The following is a 24,149-nucleotide window of genomic DNA, read 5'->3' as shown; positions in this document are numbered from 1 at the left end:
GCCTGTGGAAACGTGGGAAGGGAGAGAGCTGGGAAAAAGTGGACTCTGTACGTAACTCTGCGTCAATGGCCTCCTCTGTCCCCGCACCAAGGACTGAGGGAGAGACAGAGAGAGACAAGGTTCGATTGCTCAATATTCATCCACATCTTTTCCCCCGGATAGGCACAATATGGCGGGCTTAATTAACTTCTCTGAAAGGTGAAGCAGTGCGCACCATCTGCTGTGAGACAATCACATTTGTATGCCTCTCTGAATAATCCCGTTACTCCATTAAAGCAACGCAGTGTGCCGGGGGAAGAGAAGTCTGGGGAGAATCTACAAAACGTCTCAATCGTGTCACTTTGAAAAACTGTCTTTTAAATTCCTCCCTTTTTTAAAATTTCTTTATAAATTTCACACAATGCCCCTTTTATCTTAGCAAAGAAATGTCACAATTATATTTAAGCTTTACGTTTAAAAAAAAATAAATTTAAAAACTGTCAAAAAATGAAACGTTGAATCAGCACCGCAGTCCATTTGGACATATTTCCCTGATCACTTCGTGCAAGTTGTGGCGAGACCATTTGGATTCTTTAATATATCTGAAGGACCACACATCGCAATCAAGGGCCTGCTGAACTTGCCCTAAAGCCGGGTCATTATTTGATCTTTGTGCATCTTAATCTGATTATCTCATTGTGGAGGTAAACTTCAGACTCAATCTTGTTAGCAGCTGGCCAAGATGGATTACGGCGGCCAGTGAGGTGGAAAATGAACTGAGCAGTTCAGCTTTGGCCTTGCTCTCTTTCAAGATACTTACCACCACTACTTCAACTCCTTCTGCTTTTCTTTCTGTTGGCCCTTCAAACGAGATATTATCCTCGGAAAAAGCATCCCCCCCAAACACACCTCCCTCCCCACACACCCTTTTCTTTATCTCCCGTGCTTTTAACCAAGTCGGGACAATGGCGGAAGAAAAAAAAAGAAAATAATCCTGACCTCTCTTAAACATTCAGATTTTTCAGATGTGTTATGAGAGGACGGTAAAGTGTCTGGAGCCTTAACTCTACGAAAAGACGGGTCTTGCCCTAAAAAGGCCTCAATCCGTGGACTTTGTTGTCGGGCCAGTTTGACCAAAAGCATGCAGTAACCCGATAGGTCGAGAGAGGTATGCGTTCCCTCGATTCTCATCTTAAATGAAGAGGGTTGGTTTTTTGCCTTTTCTTTTTTTTTGTCCCCCCCCCCCTTAAATTATGCAAATGCCTAAGATGTGTGGTCCCGCTTAAGACACTCAGTTTTGCTTGTGGTCTTATTGCGGTATTGAGTGCCTTTACAGTGAATGCACACCACAGTCCACAGCACAAAAAAGTCCCCCTAAAGGCTGAAAGGAGTTCAAAGCATTGAAAAGACAAAAAGGACTAAGCTGGGGATTTTTTTATGTACACTGAAAAGAAGAATAAAATATAAGTTCCCTATTGGTGCCCGTTATGGCAGTGGCACCCATATTAAAAGCATTATGTTGTGACATAAAGGCCCGCCTGAAATGTTCCGTGCGCACCATATGCGAAGAAGAAATGAGTATAACTCGGGGAGGGCGGTGATTTTGCAACACGAAACCGCTGAATGCTCTTTTTGACACGCCATTGAGGGAACAAGGAATTCAAAAGAGGTTATATTCGATCAGGTTTTCTGCCTCAATAGGTTATAATCACTTCTAAAGTATTGAGCACTACACAGAGAAGAGAGCTTCTAAGGAGGCTAATCAGCAGGTTTTCTCCCTATTATCGCTTCCCATCTGAGGGTAACAGCGCACAGAAGTACCCCCTTCTATTGATTATCTGGACTGGAATTTAAATATTAATACACTGCCCGGCCCTGCTTGGCACTCTCTCTCGAGCTGGGCTGCATGGCAAAGCACTCATTCCCCAGATTAAAAACCCCCTCGTTTTTAAAGCACAATCCTGCTCTCTTTTCAGCTATAAGAAGAAGAAAAAAAACTTCAAGGGGGAAGTTGAGAGGAGAAAGGGGCCAGAGCTCTGTGTCTCCGCAGCGAATTCAAAGACGACACTTTTCCTTCAGGCCTGGGTCTGCTGAGGATGCAGGAATCACACGGCAGCCATTTAACCGCCGCTGTCTGCTATAGAGAAGCAGAGACTACAGTCCTCTGTTTGGCTGCTCCAGTTAAAAAAAGAGGATTCACTAAGCTTTTGGCCCGTTTTAGTGCATGAATTAGGTTAGAAAATAAGGCAAAACGTGTTCCAAATGAGCGGGTTTGAAGAAAAAAGTTGCCGACGTAAAACACTCAAGGAGGGCTCGCTGAAATAGCTCAAGACGCAGCCGGCGTGAATATAATGTGCTGGTTTCATCGTATGTTCTGTACGTCACATCTGTGAGCCGCAAAGAGCCCTGTCCACTCGACCTCGTGAATGAGCGCATTTGCCTGCGGGGCTGGTTCCGCACCGAGGGGACACAAAGTGTGTTGACATCAGCACTGGTTTGGGCAACCCGAACGCAAAAGTTGTGGCCCCACTTGACACCAGTGGTAGTGAGCCGCAAAAAGCAGAGATGCTGTGTGGTCAGCGAGATAAACGGGTTCAACCAAACACGGGTCACCGGGAATTCTTCATCGTTGACGGCACATTAAACGCCGTATTAACCAAAAATGAAAGTAGGTGTATGTGACTTTAAAAATCCAAGTGACTTAATATAGTCCAACCCCACACCACCTCGTATTCATTTCCCCATATGCCACTTCAATATGCACCTCGGCGTTGTTTTCACCTCTCATATTATGAGTCAGAGGGATCGTCCAAATCCTGGACTAATCCACCAAGAGCCATATAATGAAGAGATCAACCCAGAGCACAAGACAAATAATTTAGCATGACGTTAAGTCCCCATCTCATACAGTGAGGGAGATGTCCATTAATACACCTAGCTGGATTTGCATTCACTCTGGCTGAGGTTTAAAGAATGAAAAAAATAATGAAGTTAGTTGGGCAATCAGCACTTCTTTCTCTGAAATTTAAGTCCGGATTTAATTTAAGACGCATAAAGCTTCTCCTCACTGAATAATGTGTATTGAGGCCGTAATAGAAACTGTTGCTGAGTTCGGAATAGCCAATCTCCGCTGAAACTGCCATTTCTCGGAGACTGTTTCTCTTTGTAAAGGACACATTATTCTTGATGTAATATCCACTTTATTTGTACTACAAAGTAGACAAGCTGTTTAAGGCTAACAAAAATGTATAAATTAAAAAATATATTTATTTATTGTATCAGCCAAGCTAGTTGTTTTTGCCTACTTCATGTCTTTATGCTAAGCGCGGCTAACCGTGTCATGACTCCAACTCTGTACAGCAGGCCAAAAGAGTGCTTCAAGAATGAGTTATGAAACAATGAATTGAGTCAGCATTTTTGCTCGTCCTGTTCCTCATCTCAAAGTTGATTTGGTTAACACTGAACGACATCACATACATCAGTGAATATCTCACACGTGTTTTTTAAAAAAGCGGTTAAAAAGGGTGTTGCTAACAAATGGCTAAATGAGACTACAAAACGTTATCATGTCGACTAGTCCACCTTTACAGCCTCGTTGTATTTACACTTGTGGTGTAGTTTAAAATGCTAGCTTTTTTTTTTATTTCTGCCGATTGCATTTACGCTGTCAAAATAATTAGTGGCATGCTAACTTAAGGATGGGCCTACAAAAATACATCATCCCTGCAGCACTCTACATGACACACAGATTAGATTGACCTTCATTCCAAGATTATAATTATTCGAGAGAAAGCAAAGTGTTGAACTTTAACCTTAATTTAAAGAGCTAATTCTGCTTTTTAGTGTAGCCGACAATAATATAATATGCCAAACCCTCTGCCTCTACTGCAGGTGACTACAGAACTTTTTTCTCCGATGTCAACCATAGAAGTTACTCATCCGTGCACTTCCTATTATCTAACCTCATTCCGAGTATTAGTGGAGCTTTTTTCTGATTAAACTGTCTCAGAATTGTGAGGACCTCTTCATACACCTCTGCCACATGATAATGTGACAGCAAAGGCCATTAATGCAAGAGCACAGAGGTCATTAGCATCGCTCCATGGTGTAGCATAAAGTAATCACCTCCTGAGATCTGTCTCCTGTGTCTGCTGTACTGTCTGTCCTCCCCCTGTGGTTATTCCCTACATATGTAAGGTCACTTAATGATGGTGGACAGAGATATCGGACCAGGGGAGCCGCTCTGGCAGCTGATTACGCTCCGCTCCCGACACTTCTTAACCAGCCATGGGATGACAAGGCCGACACTGTTAAGGATTTTTAACATTCCCCGTTGCTCATCAAAGATTTTGCAATGAGAGAGGGTGGCCCATAAATTGGAATTTAGCTAGTAGGTGTGAAACTCTGGCTTCCCTGCAACATTTCCAGAGGGCTTAACGAACGACGTCTTGTTATAGCAGAACGTAAAAATAACATTTCCAGATTCATTTTGAATGTCGAATTGGAATTGTGTGAATGTTATCCCAATTTACCCATCTGCTAATGGCCACAGTTAATGACTCATCTTTTTAATGGGGGAGCAAAAGCACAATGCTGGAGTTATCACACGACGCAGCATCCCTACGAATTACTTTCTAAATTGGACGCTTCCGCACCTCGCAATTTACGTCCAGTGTTGCATTGGCGTGTGGCGAGTCTGGCTGTCAGACCGTGTCCAGAGTGTGCGTCCTTTCACAGAGCTGCAATTAACGCTTGCCTTTTTTACAACCGCTATCCTTTGGCTAGAAACTGGCCATATTTTAAGCACAAATCATTTGCAATAACCACAATCTTTCCCTTAAAAGGATCTGTCCAATGTTAGATCACTCAATGCACATTTTTGACATTTACAATTAAGACTGTCTCTGTATTTATATTGATTGTGGTGATTATAGCCTTGGTATGGGATTGGAACCATTTGTGGCATTGCCTTGTCCAAACAGAGGAGCTAAAAGCAGGAAACTTAAAAAAGTTGGCATTGAATACAAAAAAAATGCATAATTATCCAATATTGCTATTCTGTTTTGCCTCGGGGATTATTTGCAACATAATACCAACATAATGCACAATGAGTATATTAGCACTAGTTAACAGTGTGAAAACTCTCTCTGATTTAGATTCAACAGCAACAAAACTGTGTAGAAATGAATGTGTCATTTTATTGGGTACAATCTATGACGCACTTGCGCTGATTTAGCAGTAAGTGGCCTGTTGTCACTAAAGAACGGGCAGCCTTGGTGTGTCTTGTCATTCATATTTTTTCAAGTGTGTGGTCTGAGCATCAAGGGCGTGATTGGATCAAAGCGGACGAGTTCGCCAGATCTAAAATCCCGAGTTCCTTTAAGCACCTTCAAGAAAACCCAGAGTGGCGTGTTAACATTCCTGTTGCTGCGAGGAGACCAAACAAAAGGAGACAGGAGTGACAGTTTAGCATGGATGACAAACAAAGATACAAAAGAGAACATCACACCACAGCAATACATCACTACAGCTGATGTTTCTCCTTCACACAAATGGCATCCTAGTCATTTCTCTTAGAGACGTGTGAATGATGTTTGCCACCATCCATCATAAAAGGACATAATGGAGGTTGGGGAAGTCGGAGAGACTTGGACACTCCGGGGAGCTCATTACCGGACCTATTAATCTGTTATTTGACCCCTGCGAGAGCACTCCCCAATCTAAAAAAGACCTATGCCTCCTTAATCCAAAGATAAAAACAAAACCTCCACTGTGTCCCGGGGATCAACGCTCCAATTCAGACAACAAAGCAGCGAAATAACATCAAGGCCTTAGATTGGTTTGTTCTCAGTGTTAGATAAAAGCGAGTTGATACAGTTTTTCTTCATCTGACTGAGGGCTTTGAAAATGAACTCCAAGCAAAAGCTAAATTATTGATATTCAAGAGAAATTTTAATGTTGAACCACAGTGCAAATAGAAAATGAAGGGTTCAAGACAGAGGACGAAAAATCCCCGGGTCCGGTAGACCTTTGTTATGACTGAGGAACTAACCACAGGAGTATTGGATAGCGAGTGCTCACCACTCTCCCTTTAAAGAAGAGTCCTGCTGCCATTCTGTGTATGCATCCTTCCTTCAGGGGTGATTGTCTCCTTGTTAGTGGTCTGCTGTTGAGCTCAGCACTTTGCCAAGTCAAAAACAATGTCATGCCTTGGAGGGCTGTGTGTCTCTCTCTGTCCTTTTGTAAGGCGTCTGCACTACTCAATTAAATTTCCCACACACAGCAGACAATAGACGCAGGTATTATCAGGCAATTTTTAACGTCCGTCATGTGGTTTTCATGGACTCTCATCAGTTTATTAAGCGGTTTTCTCTTTGCCGATGTAACAGATTTGGATCACTTGTCAGTCTTGTGTCTTTTACACACACTATTGATTTCTTTCTGTGTTTTAGGCTAATTCTAAACCAGTAAGGCAAAGCAATGTGAAACTGTAGGAATGGGTTTGTGGCGAGAAATTACACCTCGTGTTTTAAAATGTATGTGTCGGTTATTAAGATCAAAGTCTGACAATGCAAACATCACGCTGTGTCATTCCCATCAGCCCGTAGTGTAGAGTACCACACATCCTTTACCACATTTAAATGTCTTAAAATAGTTTGTCAAGCCAGTGATGAATTGTGTGAATAACGTAGTCAAACTACTGTCTGCCTCAAGACCTTTGCGAACCATTAAAATAGTTCCACACAGAAACCATTGCAAACTGAGTCCGATACGTTTTATTATTGTATTTGTTGCGAAAAGTTGAGACAACATTGAACTAGTTGGTGCAATGGATAGATTTTCTGCAATTGCCTGCCACAATCCATCTGTAAATTACTTGTCTCTCTGCACTTTTTACTTCGTCTGCGTGAAATGCTTTGTGCCGGAAGACAAATGAACAAAATGTTAATAAGATGCCATTTGGGACGATGCGGTTTGCATTTACTTTAAGTGGTCAACAACTCTGACGGATGCAGAAACACAAAGAATCTGACAACTACACTGACGGACGAAAGTTTATTTTTTATTTTCGCACGAGAATTTCTGACAAAATACAGACGTGTTTGCGGAGGCCTTTAGTCTTGTTCAGTAGATTAGTGACAGAATAGCTTATTAACTATTTCAACAGCAGCACTGTTTGCCAGTTTCTATGGCAGAGAAAAATGAACTCTGGATCAATTACGAATCAAATAGATATATTTACCTACTCTAATCTCATCACATAGCAAAACAGAGGTGCTCATCATGTCAACATTGGAATTAGTGGAGGTGTTGTTTCTCGTTACCTCATTAACAGTTTAAAATAGATTTTGAAAGTTAGATGAAAAAACTGAAAACTTCATCAGTTTGTTGATAGCTGAAGATTATCTGTCGTAGTTCTCGTTATTCAATATTTTCAATCTGTCAAGATATAGTTGGGAATTAATGTTGCATCCATTAGAAAGGTTGATAGCAACGGTGTTAACTCGTTAGGTGTACTGCTGAGAAAAAGCACTAATATTGATTGGCATGTGTCAACAAAAATGAATACTGCAGGTGCTTGATATCGACGTGAAAGCAGCTAAAACCAGAATGTTAAATCACAAAGATACATCCAACGCTTCTGCTCCGGACTTTGAAACACACGAGAATGTATTCTAAAGCCGATGTTCGGGGTGTGGAGGTCATGGAGGGCTCTGTGCCAGGCGGCAGGTTAAGAAATGATGACACTGTATGGACACTCCATTTCAAACCGATTCTCACAGAAATGTCTCGTCTTTGATTCCCACCCCCTATCCCCCCTCACATGGCTGGAATGAAAAGGACAGTTATACATATTTCAAGGCCTGAGGATCCACAAAGGGACTTAGGAATAAAGAGGTATGAACCTTTGAACTAAACAAAGGTCCATCACCCACATATCACATCAGATGTGCTGTGTAGCCCGTGTAAAGACGTGGACATGGAAGGAAAGGAGAGAGGCACCAGCATGCCCTTGCAGACAGGTTGTCTGAGTGTTGTCTGCATATCCCGTGACCCCCCCCCCCCCCTCATCTTCCATGTGGCTTCATCTCTAACCCGCATAGCACTTGCTGGAAGCAGAGGTCCGCGGAAAAGCCTCCACAGCATCGCGCATCTGCGGTCCTCTTTGAATCAGACCAGGGGCTCATAACAACAAGCAGTATCAGTTGCATTAAGTTGATTAAAGTGGTCGGCGGACACAGGCACTTGTGCTCTCACAATGCTAGATGAAAGAGCAGCGTGGCAGCGGCCCCTCTCCTGGTTTGCCGGAGAGTCCGCCTTTGCTTTCAGGAGAGGTCAACAAAAGACCAAATAAGACGGGAGTGAAAGCAATCGAAAGCTTCTTTGCCAAATGATCTCTAATTGGCCCTTTCTTCCTCGCGGATCAGTCTTATGATTTTGGTGGTGACAGTCGACTTACCCACAATTCTGCCTTTAAAAGCTTCTCTTGAAAGTGGGCTACTTGAAAGAAGTGACCATTACCTAAACTACAATTGTGGACAATGAAATAGAAAAAACCTTCCCCCGAGTCAGACAAAATACAAAAATAAATTCCACTCGCTGAATTACATTTATCACAAGCAATAGGTAATTGTATTGCATTTATCAAATAAATAAGTGTAGGGAGCAGATGACACATAATTAAAAAAAAAAAGAGCTTCTGAGAATTGTGGTTGTGTTTGGGAAAAAAAGAACGGCGCTTTAAAAGAAGCCTGAATCTGATCAAGATCTGACAGCACTTCGGTTTCATTTATCAGTGCTCCACAGTAATTTATTCAAATAATTACGATGCCAGATGCCATCCCCTCTTTAACCATCAAAACAAACTACACGCTTTTGTCCCTCCCGTGCAGCTGAAGAGGTGTCACGCGAGGCAAGCTTTCCTTTTCATTACAGATACGATTTGAGGAACATGCCATATTCCACTTTCGGAAAGAAGTCAAGACAGAAGCTGACAGTATTGTTCTAGTATCAGTGTAGGAGAGGAGGCGGGAGAGGGGAGAGGGGGGGAGAACAACAACAGGAAAAACAAACAAAAGCTTTGGCACTAAGGAGCTGTTCCAGGGATGATAACAATAAAAAAAAAAGGGCGAGGTGATCAATGCTGTTCTGGATTTTGATAACACATTGCTCATGCCTGAGACAAATGATGGAAATTCTTAAGGAGAGAGGGGCCTGCAATATGCCAAATATGCTCCAAATTAGCCTTCAAGAGCTGCTCTCAGTGTGTATATGGCGGCTGCGTGAGTAAATAAAGGGCCAGCATAAATTACCTTTGGATGTCAATCGTGATAGCGCACCCTGTTTTCTTTTTGTTACCGTGTCGCCTATTCGTCTCGGTGGCGGATGACACGAAATGAAAGCGCTCTCTCTCTCTCTCTCTCTCTCTCTCTCTCTTGCTCTCTCTCTCTCTCTCCTCAGCACCACCAACAGTACTCAGAGCGCTTTCTGACACTTGAAAAACGCTACGGGTTGGCGCAACCACAGCTGGGCCCCCGTGCTGATTGGCTCGCACGCAGGCTGCCACTAAACTTTCGCTGCTTGAGGAGTTGTCTGTGCCGGGACAGGTGGTGTTTATGCAGATGAATCAACGCATTACTGTGTGCTCTTCCTTTTGGTTTAAACATTAGCATTTCAAATGTGACAAATCAGATGCTCGTCTCCGGCTACATGCTATACGCTGCCGAGAGACCCTTCGTTTCTGAATGCCGGCAGGTTTCGACGTGCGAGGCCGTAAAACGCGGACAGCGCACGCGGCCTCTGTGATATATATGTTACGCGTTCGGGCGCGCTAGTAGTACGTTTTTTGGTTTGTATGTCGGGTATGTACCCGATACCATAGCTGCTGCATAGTGTGTTGTAATGGTAACTAAAGGATGCCTGGATTTTTTTTTTCATGCTGCAGCTGAGTGAGGAGTTAGCTGCTGGTTCTTAAAACGGGTACGAAGAAACACAACGCAATTATCTCCCGATTATCACACATACGTTCTGTTATAATTGCCCCTCCCCCATCCCCCTCTCACTCCTGTTGTTTCAGGGGAGTCTGTCAGTGAAAGTGAATGACAACCTCTAATGATATTACATTGTCTACACATTCTGGAAAAACCTAGAGGTCATAATATTAAATAATTTCTGTCGGTCTAAATTTAGACTCATGATAGCTGTGCTCCGATTCATCCATTGAGCAGTTCCCTGATTAATCGATTCATATTTTGGTCTCAGAAATGACATCACAGTTTCCCCAGAGTCTAGGAATATGTCTGGTTTTCATCGACCAAGAGTCCAAAACCCCAAAATATTATTAGAGATTATTAGATTATTATTAATTATTATTAGAATACTATTAGAGAAACACTGAACAATCAATTCAGTCAATTATGTTTTGCTTAAAAACATACATAGTTATGATTCATTGTTTGTCATCATGATAACTTGATTGCAGTTTGGTTAAACAACAGTTTCTAGTCTCTTATTATCTTGTCATGCATGTTCTTCATCGTAGGATCGAGTGTTATGGTTGAAATCAGAATCACAATATAGATAATATTTTTTCCCAGCAGATTCAACACATTTAAAACCGACTAAAATAATATTTTTTTTCTTTGTTTTTAATCCCAACTTGCTTGGACTCGTGTATTTTGACAACAGAATATTTTCATCCAATATATTAAGATATTGTCATGGACTGATTTCAATGATTTTACGCAGCCCTGTTTCATTGGATTCTCATTGTACTCGAGCATGTTGATGGCAAAGCATAGTAAGACCTCATTCTTATGTGTACACGTGTACAAATGTATGGGAATAAATGCTCTGTCACAAAGTGCATTAAATAATAAAATCATAAAAGGATTCTTCTGGCCTGAGGAAGTGAAGTGGTGCAATATTTTTGCCAATTCTTTTTTTTTTAAGTCCGAAAATAGATAAAACGGTCTGCTTGATGAGAGCTAGCAGATTAGACAGGACATTTATAGACTGAGGCCACGACTTTATGAAATGTTTGCTCCACTTGCAGCGAGCTGCTTTGTTTCCGCGACACTCTGTGCTGTGGGTGAGACACTAAAGTCCCTATTGTCTGAGTCAACTTGACCTGACCTAGCTGGTTAAGCTGAGGCATTGTGAACAGCAAATCGCTTCAACCAGGGGGGTAGCTGCTTTGTGTGGCTACGGGGAAAATAACCTTATAAAAAGCCCATACCCAGTAGTTAATGCAGAGTTTTGTCCCCGGGAAAAAAAAAAAAAAAAGCTCTGTTTATTTCCAGCCACCAGTGAAAAACCCAACTATTCTTTCAATGTACCATTCTGCCTCCCTTGGTGAGTTGATCCTCCCGCATCCATTTAGCAACATTTGTAGCAATTTTGTTTGTTTATGCACACGCATTTGTCCAAGTTTCTCACCATTTTCTGCGTATGATACACACAGACATATGTCTGCAAACGCATGTGTCATCCCAATTCTAGCAGGAGATGATGGTTGTGAAATATCTAGGAACGCTGTGCCAATCAACAACTTCCATGGCCCGAAGCTGGCAGCAGTAAAGTGGTGAGAGGGCCAGACAGTGCTTAGCACGAGCTCCTAATCACATTTCACCACTCGGCAGGCCTGTGCTTGCACATTGCAGGTACTTGTAAACTCCTAACTCCTATCTCTTCACACCCGATGTTGCTCTATATACCAAGTTGATCTCGAGACAGCCTTCCTTTAAAAAAAAAAATGAAATAAAAATGTAATTAACTGTGCCACAACGCATTATTCTCGTGATCCAAAACAAAAACAAACGACAGCAGGCTTCTTCAGATTAGCTTTAGTTAAAACATCATGGTAAGGCTTGAAATGATCGAGTAAATGAAGAATAAACAAAAACAAAACACAGCAAAACTATTCGAATTTTAAGCAACAAGACTACGTGGTTAGGTTTAGTAAAACAATAAACACCATTGGTTTGACTTAGAATTTCTATAAAATTGAAACAAAACTACTTGGTTAGGTTTAGACTACTAAACTACTTTTATTTACTATGAAGTTTATAACAAAAAACCTCAAGTTTTGGCTTAAGATGACTACACAATGGAAACAAAATTCAAAACCAAAGAGCATCAAAAGTACTTGATTATGTTTTGACAACAAAATATCTTTAATATCTGTTATCTGTAATGGCTTGATTACATAGATACGCTGTTGTACTCAAATAGATGTGTTGTCTTTTATTAACAAATAACTCTTATCTAATAAATACATGAAAAAAGCTTCCATGGCTATATGTCTTTAAACACACACACACACACACACACACACACACACACACAAACACACAACAGATCAAGCGTGAAAACCATCAGAAGCAGAATTAGTGGTGGCTTTGTGCAGACCAGTCCAAACTTGCAGGATTGTCTGGACTGGGCACAGCTCCTGTTTGTGGTCTCTCGCTGACTACCGAGTGCGCTCAGCAGGGGGGCGGCCCTGTTCTCCCCATAGGCCCACTGCCACCTCTTCATTTCCTGCTGGACCTCACCACCAGACACCTCCCTGACTCTCATTACCACGGAGTTAGCTGCACTTCCAGCAGCGGCAGTGTTTCTCCCCAGCAGAACCTTATCCCGACTATGAACCACACTGCTAATTGTTCCATTACATCAACAATATGTCTTTAGAGAGAACAAAGGATTTAAAGAAAAAAAAGAAAAGACAGAAAAAAACAACACAGAGGTGGGGACTAACTTGACATGCTAATTTTCATTAACCCTGATCTTTCTGTTCTTTCATCATCCGCCCTCCTCCCCGTCGTCTCGCTCATACAGGGTGGCGAAGCACTCAAATTATCCACAAGCATTCCAGCTATCACTAATTATCCAAAGAGTTCCTCATTAGGCTATTTCCAATCCAACCTTAGATCAACACTTACTCAGACCTCGGGGATTCTTGATTCCCAGCAGCGGTTAAACAAACAATCAGTTCAAAGGATCAGGTATTCTACTTTACCAGGACGGAGGGGGAGAACAAAAATCCAAGGGTAAACAACTGCTCATGTGAAAGAAAGGACTCCAGTGGCTCTCTGGCTTGGATGCGCCAATCTATAATTCATTTTGCTCAAATACATTCGATTTCTCTCGTAATTTGGGTCGTTAAGATATGAAAAGGTTTAAAAACAAGGGTGCTAGCTTAGCCTGGACTAACGCTGGAGATCTCGCTGGAGCCTCGTCTTAAAGCGGCAAAAGTCAATATCTTATATTAAGAAGACTGATTAGGGAAGCGTACGCTGAGTTGAATCTGATGTGAGACGCAAGTGTGATATAAATATATACACATACCCAGTAAACATACTTATATTTGTATATTTGTACTGAATTAGTATATATTATGATAATTGAGGTTTCTATGGGTGTATTTTTTTCAAACTTTAACCTAGCTTTTGCAATTATTGTTAAATTTGTACCTGCTTTCAGTCCTGCTATTGTTGAGTTTCGATATAGTTATTGATTGATTGTCATCTGTAAAAACCCACCTGGACGGCCTTTGTGGATGTTTGTGAAGAAACCAATAAATAGCATAATTAGAAAACAACATGTGATTGGGGTCATTTGAAGTGATGAAGCCACTGAACTCAACTAGAAGTGTAGTGTGGTGTTATACTATATTACAGCATTTTATAGCGACTTTCTGCTCATTGTGCCAATCGTCTGACTTTATGGCTTTACCCACTGTGGGCTAGAAGCGCAGCACAAAAAGGAGCAAGGACCAGACAAAGTAAGACACCAGCTGATGAATCTCTTATATTTGCTACTTTTCTGTAAAATACAGCAGCTTTAACTTTACAGGCCTTCTTCATTCAAATGAATCTGAGAGACACAGGTCCTTGTCGCTTGAGGCTCACAAGTTAAGGACATACAACCTATGGCGAGGGGTCACAAGGGGATGTTGCTTCATTGTAATTCTGCGTTCAAACCACGTTCACCCGTCAGTTCACTCGCTCGACAATAAAAGTGTGTTCACACCAAACATGGTGTAATTGTTTACTGTGAAAGTGGCTTATCTCCGGTGTTTAACTCCGTGAACAGAGCGATGGTTTCTGCTATCGACTATGGAAGAACTAACTACTTTCTGCGTTATACTTGTTGTGGAAGTCACAAAAACGTCGGAACATCTAACGCCCTGGTGTTTGGGTTCATAACACCATCCGTCGACACACACAGCTCTCTGAATTTCATGGACTCCTCCAGGAACTGCGTCTGGCTTATCTCCATTAAAAACAGTTACCGTTTCCGCCATACACCATGGAAATAACCCCTAGTTCTGTTTTTTACTTGTTGTGTATCAGCGCTACTTCAGGGGGACCGGCAGGATGGCGGCAGGATGGCGCCAGGATGGCGGGCGGAGCGTCTCAACGCTGATTGGCTGACGCAACTCAGCGTCATGACATTTTTTCCGCCAGAGTTAGAAAAATGTAACTTATACGCAAATTCGCCTTGCGTGAAACCCTCCGTTCGCCGTGTGCTAATTACGTCATTCGCACCGCAAAGGTTTGAACAGAAACAAGAGTTTTACATTGGTCTCATATTGTGGCTCAGTACCACAGACTCTATAGAGGAAGAGGACTCATGCACCGTGTCGCAAATCAAGTCTCAAATTTGGCATTTCAGTTCTCCAAACATCTTGGTCATGTCAACCGGAAGTGAGTCAAGAGCATGGAGGTAAGTACCACCCATCTCTGAATAAGACATTTTTATGTGCCAAAAGATGTACTTTTATGACCTGAAAACACAAGTTATACGACAAAAACATGGACACTGCTGTGGTAGCCACCTGTCTATCACAAGGTAGCCCCGCCCTAAAGCAAACCCTACTTTATGGTCTATTAAACCTAATTGGACCATCACTTACTAAATGACAAGCATGGTGTATTGAATACACCATGCTTAGCATACTTAGCTACAGATTGAGACCATACACTTGTGTTCACAATGTTTACTGAGGCAATACATCAAGTGAGAACTATTTTCTCATAGAATTCTACAATCTGACTTCTTTTTACAATCAGAGGAGTCGGCCCCAGAATGAAGGTTTCAGTAACTTCCGCATTGGCTTTACTTTACAGACCCGAAGGGTTGCCGCCTGGTCAGTACTTTATACTCCTGACATTTAATAAAATGGAGCATTTGAAAGGACGTTTGCAAAGTGTGTGTTACCCTGACCCCCCCACCCCCCTCTCACCACCACCACCACACAGAGGTAGACCCATCACCCAGTGCATGTCGCTGCTACTCTCACCAATCACAATCCTAATGTGCAGTAATTTCAATTGCTTCTCAGCCCCCATCCTCCCGAGCACCCTCTCTTAATGTCAGCTCTGTGCTCTGTGAAACACCACCAGAATTTGAGTCTGTCACTTAAAATATAATGCCGTCAGATCCGTTACTTTAACCTTGAAGCAATTAGCTGTTGCTGAGCCGTAATGAATCCTGACATCGCTCCGCTGTGATGAAACCCCTAATTGCTCTGTAAAAACTGAAGCTTTTGACATCACTGCTGACAGACTTTTTTTCCCCCCTCCTCCTCAGTTGTGCGGTCGCGTGGTGACGGCGCCTGGTTGAAACTTGAAAGGTAGCGGAGCTTCTCTGCCATCAGCTGTCCTGTCACTTGACAAAAAAAAAAGAAAAAAGAGAGAGAGAGAGAGAGCGAGGGAAACTGGCTGGATTTGCTGAAATGATGAGGCCATTTAAACTCTGATGTGTCGCAGCTACGCGGCATCATTCAGCGGGACTGCTGCAGATGTCCGGGCCAGTCGAGGCTCAGGCGTGAGGTGTTTATGAGATGAGGATGGATGGATGGATGGCTTGCAGTCTCCTGCCAACAAGCCTGTTAACTGCTTACATCAGGATGAAGCTCTTTTTTTTAAAAATCACAGATACTTCTTGTGGCTAATTGGTTATATTAACACAGAGGGACTGGAGGTAACATGTTGCCAGGTCAGAGAGAATGGCAACTCATGGGTGCACAAGGGAAACTAAAAAGCGTCCTTTGATAGTCTCGGTGCACTCGCAGCATCTTGGTAGGAGGATGGCTTGTGGATAAGACCGAGCAGTCCATTCTTATGGATTTTCAAGAGTTACAAAATCAAAACTTCGTCGATTAAAAATGAACCTCCGGCTCATTTGATTAAATTCAATGCATTTGGACAAATGAGACAAGATATCGCCAATAAAAAGAAAGTTCCCCCTTTCATCCTTTACTTGGAGGTTGTTCGGAAAGATCCCAGAAAAGTTCAATATTAAAAACATACGAAATGCAAAAACCTTGTGAATAAGTGTTTAAGTATACTTAGAAATATGCTTTTTATGACCCATATTGCCTCATGTACATCTTTTAGCATTAAAAGTAAACTGAAAGCTCTTCATGTTGAAAGATTGTTTTTCTTTCTTCTTTTTTTTTAATCTTCCATTTAAATGATTTAAAGGTTTGGCACACGTCCATCTTATTTGGATGACACACTGAAAATATTTCAACCACCGTTACAGATATGTGAGGCAGCTCTTGGCATCACCTTGCAGCTATAGAGAGGTTTACATGCTCAGGAAAATTGGGAGAACCCCTCAGAATCTGTGTGTGTTTTCCTCCACAGAGTGCTGATGATGGGAGAAAATATAGTCAAAGAAGCACCCACAGAGAAAAAAAATCACGGCTAACCATCCAACTTGTTTTGACTCGCTGTGACCACCATACATACCAATGTATCCAAACTGACGCCCCCCCAATGGAAGATATCAGTTCTAAATGTGAGCTGCCTTGGTCAAACTATTATTTAGCAGAGCTTTAAATTCTCCTGCAGGCCCACAAAGAAAAGGACTCGAGGACACACGGGCAGGGCGGAGGGACGGTACAGCAGCTGTTGATAACAGTGTAAAAGATGTATGGGAGAAGTTAGTGCCAGGGATTTTTTTTTTTTTTTTTGGAGGGGAAGGGGGTGGGGTTAAATTTGTGTTTAGTGAGTGATGTAGGAGATGTGATAATGAGAGGCCAAGGAGAGCAAGTGTTACCTCATTATTGTAATGAAAAAGATATCCCACCATTACATCAGTTGGGGGAAGAGAAGAAGAAGAAAAAATAGAAGTGGCAATTAAAGTGCCCAACAAGGTTCCTCGAGGCAAGAAGAAGAAGAAGAAAACGACTCTCTAAAGCCCATCTGTTCTGGATAATATGCACCATGTAAAAGAAAGGCCTAATCCTCTTTATTCAAGTCTGCTGCCCTTTTTTTTTTTTTCAACCGGTGATTGTGTTTTCTCAAGTATTGCTCATCACCCCCCACCCCACAAATAATAATAAAAAGAAACCTCCATTTGGCCTCAGCAGAATATTCACAGGGAGTTGTAGTTCAGATCATACCATCATGTCCTATGCAGGACAGCTTTCTGGAACACGTTGTGTTTCCATTTTAATTGATAAAATACTATCGAGACTTTTATCTTTAAACCACACCACGCCTTAAATAATTAATACAAAATAAATCTACAGTCATACTGCCATTGACACACGCGGAACATGAAGCTGCCAGTTGAACTCAAAGCTGCTTTGTTCTGAAAAAATATCCAAATAAATGAATATATATATATATATATATATATATATATATATATATATATAAATATATATATATATATATATATATATATATATATATATATATATATATATATATATATATATATATATATATATACACACACACACGCCCAGAATTAGCAGGTAGTACTAGGTGGTGTAGCAGCCTATTAATTCAGTGCTGCTGTACGGCTGAGGCTATTATTAATGAATTGGAACAGCCCGCACCCCCCACCACCCACCCACCCGCAGAGTGCGATAAATAAATAATGCTGCAGAAGTCATGCATATGAACAACATGCGTCGGCACTATACTGCAGTAATGGGCTGACGCTGTAGGGTCAGTATGGTAGGCTAATATTTTTCCAACACCGGCGATATGGACCAGAGACGGGTTTTTTTTTTCTGTTGCTTTCTTTTCTCTCGCAATTTACAAGACAGAGAAGAGAGCGATTTATCCTCATACGGCCTGCTCTCTTTTTCTTCTTCTTCTTCTTCTTCTTCTTCTTCTTCTTCTTCTTCTTCTTCTTCTTCTTCTTGTATTCTCCGTTATCCACCTGAGATCTAATGTGAATGGATGTTGTATTTAGTGTAATTACTCTGAAGGTTGTGCAGGAGGGGCGTCATCATTCTGGCTCTGGCAATTTGGTAAAACGGGAGAAGAACTATTAACAATTAAAAAAACGCATTTTATGGATGCAGTGTGTCCGGGTATGCTGCAGAAAGTGAAAGACTGCCTTTTTTTGTTGCCCCCCCCTCCCTCCCCCACTCCTATCCCTGTACATAATGACAGGGAGAAGCGTCCATGCAGTGACTGACAAGCAGGCGGCTTAAACAGCAACATTAACATGTGTCCAAAGTATTAGGAAACAGCTGAACTTAAGCCCGTGTTCAATGACTGTCATGTGTATTTGGTTCTCAATGCAACCTTAAAATGCTTTTTTTTCTTCTTTTTTTTTTTTTTTTTTACAAATGTTTCCTCTAAATCAAACAATAAATAAGCTCTTCAGAATAAAAAGGAGAAGAAAACATACTGCAGGTGTGCACGCATTCCTCGTTTGTTTGTTTTTTTTCTATATAGAGAGAGCAGCAAAGGTCAATTTGCCTCACTGTAATAAGGGGGTTGAGAAAAAAAGAGAAAAGAAACCCAAACAAACGGGCCCCGAGGCGCTAATTCACACGCAGCGCCTGCCCGCCATGGGCCTATTCTCCCGGGTGCGCGCTTATAGGAGGCTAAATAAAAATAATGAAAAAATCAAAAGGATTTTGATAACATTTAATTCCAGACGCGCGCTCTGTTTGTTTAGTTTAGTTTAGTCTTTGCTCCGGAAGAAGCGTGTTGCCGCAGTGCAGACACGCGGGGGACCTCGTGGAGAGCATCATCTCGGAGAAGCGCAATGCAGAGCTTATCTTTTATAGAAATTAAACAGGGTGAGGCAAACAAATATAAAACCAATGCTATATAGAGAGAGAATATTGGGAAATAGTATAATGTGCAGGAAGTATTCAGACTGAAACGAGTTGACGGCTAATAGTTATTGAAGCAGCAGATTATCACCAAGGTTTTTTTTTTCCTCTTCTTTCCCCCCTTGCTGGCTTCTTCTCCCTGATCGCTCACGCTGAGAAATTCAGGCTTATTGTCTGCTGTGCTCCCAGGGAACAGCTGCTAAGCCAAGGCCACATTCCCAGTAAACCCGACTCATCAAAACCATTCATCCCACCACCAATCAGCTGCTGCGCATCCATATGTATATGTGCTGGTAAACTCGAGACACGGAGAGGCGTGGAAACATGACCAGTTTGAGACCAAATCAAAAGTCTCGCGATTTAAAACACCATATGCTCCCACGACTAATTATTTACGTTGATCCATTTATGTCATACAAAATTACGTCAGCCTCCAAAAAAAAGAAGAAGGCTGGACTGAGATTATGTGGTTGAAACGCCACTGTAGTCTAATTATTATATTGAGTGTGTTAATGTGTGTATACGTTACATCATTGTATTATGTCTAATAATAAAATAATAGCCAAATGGCAGCTGCAATTTTTTTTTTCATGATGGAAAAATGATATCCAAGTGCTAAGACACCATTAGTAACAAAAAACATGTAATGGGTAAATTAATAAATTCCTCCTCTTGTATGAAAGTTCGCGTAAAAAAAATAAAAAAAATAAAAAAAAATTGACTCAAGTTCGAATAGAAAGCGTCTGCAATTCAATTAGTATCATTACTTCTTTATTCATTCCGTTCTTCTCCATCTAATAAACTTTATAAGTTTATTTGCTAATGTAAGTGTATTTGTACAAAAGACAAACAAACAAACAATCAGACATGAGCCGTCCTCGCGCTCCGCCTCGGCCCGGACAGAGAGAGTCTTTCGGACTGGCCTTCAGGCTATTTGGGCCTATATTAAATACCTCCTTTGCTTCTGTAAAATGTCTTTAAATGTGTCTTTTTGTACGTCGTTGTTGAGAGAGACAGACAGAGAGAGAACAAGTCCTCGCGATGCGGTTCCGATGCAGTTACTCACATCACGTGTTCAAACCAGGGTCTCGCGGTCTCACCGTCTTTGCGTCGTCTCGCGCACACAGAGTTCTACCGCGCATGCGGCCCGCCGGACATAGACAGCGGGTTTAGCGCCGGTTGCCCCCCCGGCCCGAGGCCGTGAATGAGCACCCTCGGGACCAGAGGTCTCTGGAGGCCCGGATGCGGCGCGGGAGGAGTCCGGTACATGCTGCTGTACATGGCCGCGGCCGCCGCTGCCGCCGTCGTGCTGTCCACGGTGCCAAGCAGGCTCGGGTGGTAGAAATAGGGCGACGGGAACATTCTCTGTAAGGCCGAGTAGTTTCCTGCTTCGGCCAGCAGCTCTAATCCCACCGCCGTTTGCCTCTTCCACTTCGTCCTGGAAAAATCAGATCAAAATACAGGGGATGAATTATTTAATCAGCTCGCGCTCCTTCCAATTCCCCAAACGCCCCCTTTAATTGGTATGCAGAGGCCTAATTATTGCAGGCACCACGTTATGGTTAAGGTTTAATTAGGCAAAGAAGGACACATCAAGACAGCAGCACAGTGCTGCTCTGCTTTGGTCCAAACTTATCAAAGCACATTTGTCTCACAGCATGCACAAAGTACACCTACAAATTAAGTGTTCAATAAGCCTTTTATTTTGAAGAGTCGCCGGTGAAATAACAGTTACAGATTTTTTTGCGGTTTAAAATATGATTGTTTTATGTACTATATATATATATATATATATATATATATATATATATATATATATATATATATATATATATATATATATATATATTTGTATTATTACATTTCCAGCAGTATTACAGAGGAGGCAACATGTGCATCAGCTACATATGTGGCCAGAAATATAATAATTTCGTGGCAAATATCTAAATTGAATTAACATGTCTGCATTGACTAACTGTTTAAAGCAAACAGGCCCAGTGACGCTGCAAACCAAAAGGCAGGCAAAAAAAAGAGAAAAAAATCTGAACTCACATTGACATTTTCTGAAAATGTGTATGACGTTCTTTTATTTCGCAACAAAATATGTTACATCTTGACACGAGACAGGACTTATTTTTATATTTTGGAATTCGTCGTGACGTGTATCCTGTCTAAATGTATCCAGGAACTAAAATCAAAGTCTTTTTTTTTCTTGTCTTTTTTTTTCCTCTCAAAATACAAAATGCTATAAAAAATAAAAAAATAGATGCGTTTTAGAATAAAAGTCGAACATACCTGTGCTGCCTCTGTTTTTGACTTTACGTGGATTAGAAATGGCAAGTGTCAAAATAAAAGGCCTGTCAGACATGCGGAATTTGAATATGACTGAGATACAGACAAATATTCAGCAGCTTCAAATATAATAAATATAAAATTTAAAAAAAACATAATGTTTCATACATGTGATGCAGACCGAACACATTTGAATGAATATTTAAAAAAATACACGTGAACATGTGTTTCTATTTTTTAAATATAATGACATATGCGTGCTCATGGATCCCTCCTCTAATAAAGATGTGCTGTTGTTGTTGTTGTTGTTTTTTTTACAGGGACCACATGAATGGATGTGTTTGTTGTGTCTGACCTACCGTCTGTTTTGGTACCACGTCTTGACCTGCGTGTCGGTGAGGTTGAGGGCCGCGGCCAGGTCCATGCGGTCCTGCACGCTGAGGTATTTCTGTCGCTCGAAGCTCCTCTCCAGCTGGTTGAGCTGGTGGTCGGTGAAGGCGGTCCGCGCTTTGCGGGGCTTTTTCGTGCGCATCGGGGGACTGTCTCTGCTACTGGAGATTTCCCGATCGCCTTCCTCTTTAGCCCCTAAAGGCGGTGGAATAAACAACACCCCAAAAAAAAAGCATGAAACACACAGGCCTGTATTTCCTTATTCACTTTTCCACTCTCAAGAAAAAAAAAACACAGAGAAAAGAAGAGTTGTGTTTATTCTACCTTTCGATACCCCATTAAAATAAACCCAAAATAACCACGCGCAGGTGCAACGCTCCAGCCCACCATGCCTCCAGTCAAACTTTATAAATACTTGTCTGGGAGTTGCTCACACGTGAGAGCAGTAATACAAATACAAAAAAAAACATTAGTGTGTATTTGTCACCTGAAGTTTTTTTTTCATTATATATATATATATTGTATTTTATTCTACTTCTTTTCCTTGAGAAAACGAGAAATCAATATGTCAATCCATCTCTATTTGTAGCTGGTTTCCAGCGCACCATGATCCCCCCTCTAGGAAGAACAATAATCTCTCTAATTGACCCACTAGGGAGGCCTCGCGCACGGGGAACATCACCAGGCTTACATCTGTTTTCACATCTATTACACTAATAAAGGAGGCTGGAAGTCAGACAAAGAATCAGACAGTGAAGCATTATTAGTATTAGCATTATTCATGTGTTTTTTTCTGTTTGCTCAATCCCTATAGTCTATATTTATTTTGTGTTGGCTACACTTTATACAATTTTTTTTTGCAGCCCATAATAATTCCACCTCATGTGTTTCCAGTAAAAGCCCCACAGCATCCCGAAGAGATCAAAGTCCTCACCGTTGCATTTCAGTTCGCTCTGGATGTCGTCCCTTTTGTCCAACAACTTCCCCCGGTTCTCGTCCAGTTCCAACTTGGGCCGGAAGCCGTCCGGAGCCGTGGCACTTTCTGGTTTGGGCGTGTGATGGGGCGAGGACACGCTGGTGCTGTAAGGTGCGCAGGCGGCCAGCGGTTTGCTGTCGCCCAAAATGTCTTTGATGAGGAACGAGGAGGTGGCGCTCCTCGGGGCGCAGCCGGCCCCGGCGAGCGGCTGCTGCTGCTGCTGCTGCTGCTGCTGCTGCTGCTGCTGCGGAGACAGCGGGAGGCTCTGAGGCTGGTTGTGGCCGCCGCTGTGGTGGTGGTGGAGGTGGTGATGCTGGAGGCTGTCCTGGACCAGATGCGGATCGGCGGAGTGCTCCATGGTGACCGAGATGGGGGACGAGGGGGCCGTCCCCACAGTGTCTATGTCCGAGCATGGCGAAGGGGTCGCCAGGCTCCTGAAATCCGCGCTCCTGCTGTCGCCGAGGCGAAAATCTCCGTTCATCAGCGCGGGGTTGCCAGAGTTAGACGCGCTGGATAAAATAGTGTCGATCCCAAAACTCGACCCGCTGGATCCTTCCATGTTAAGAAAGGCGTGATGGAGTCTTCATAACAACAGCGAGACGCTTCTTCCTTCCGATGCGAAACCCGGGAGGAAAGTCAGCAGCACACGGATTTTGGAACTCGGAGAAGTAGCAGAAACAACAATTTGTTGGAAAAAAAAAATGTTTTAAATTGTTGAGAAATAATACAAAATGATTATAATAGTACCACAAAAAAAAACCCAAGAGAGAAAATCCACGTTTAGGAAGCGGCTCGGATGGTCCAGGATGTTACATTCGGTGAACATGCGGGGAGGCAAAGTGCGGGGTTCTGCGTAGTCCACGTCGCTTTTTGTGTTTGGATATTGAACTTTGTGTTAAAAGTTGAGGCGTATAGAGAGATATACATAGGGCTGACTCCTCGACATCAGGCTCCCCCTTTTTGCTGCTAATCGCTCCAGTGTTGCTCTACAATGACTTCCTATACTGACGTCACGGCCCACGGCGAGGGGGGAATTAATATTTTCTCCTTTATAATAAACACTCGACGCCTTTCCTCCCGTCCCCGCCGCCCCGCCTCCCTGCGCCGCCATTGGCTCCCGGCCTGACCGGCTGCGGCGCCGCGCCAATCAGGGAGTTGTTTCTTTATCGAGACAGTTCAAGCCAACCGTTGAGTTGAGTTTAATTCCAGAATAGCTCTTTTTGGAAGGAAAAAAAAGTAAGGAGGAGAAGAAAAAAAAAAACATGCGTGAGCTTTAAGGCCAACGCTCTAAACATTTTTTTTTATATGAAATATTCCGAGCTGCGACAGAAAGACCGGCGGAGAAGTGGAAAATAAAATAATACAAAACAAGAAAAGATAGAAGATGAAATTTAATTCTGAGCTCTGAAC

General features: G+C 42.2%; 1 protein-coding gene across 1 annotated transcript; it reads right to left on the bottom strand.

Annotated features, from left to right (window-relative positions):
- Window positions 1-19,853: 19,853 nt before the first annotated feature.
- On the bottom strand, window positions 19,854-23,741 carry barhl2 (BarH-like homeobox 2). The gene is made up of 3 exons (XM_068589856.1): window positions 22,698-23,741; window positions 21,733-21,958; window positions 19,854-20,519 (listed from the first exon to the last, which is right to left on the bottom strand). The coding sequence occupies exons 1-3, from the start codon at window positions 23,296-23,298 to the stop codon at window positions 20,213-20,215; spliced, it is 1,134 nt and encodes a 377-aa protein (XP_068445957.1). The 5' UTR covers window positions 23,299-23,741; the 3' UTR covers window positions 19,854-20,212.
- Window positions 23,742-24,149: the final 408 nt, after the last annotated feature.

Source organism: Clinocottus analis, unplaced genomic scaffold, assembly GCF_023055335.1.
Source record: "Clinocottus analis isolate CAN_PGR_092001 unplaced genomic scaffold, fCliAna1.0.p SCAF_23, whole genome shotgun sequence".
NCBI classification, from domain to species: domain Eukaryota; kingdom Metazoa; phylum Chordata; class Actinopteri; order Perciformes; family Cottidae; genus Clinocottus; species Clinocottus analis.
Note: the sequence above shows the minus strand (reverse complement) of the source record. Positions and strands in the feature narration are given on the sequence as shown.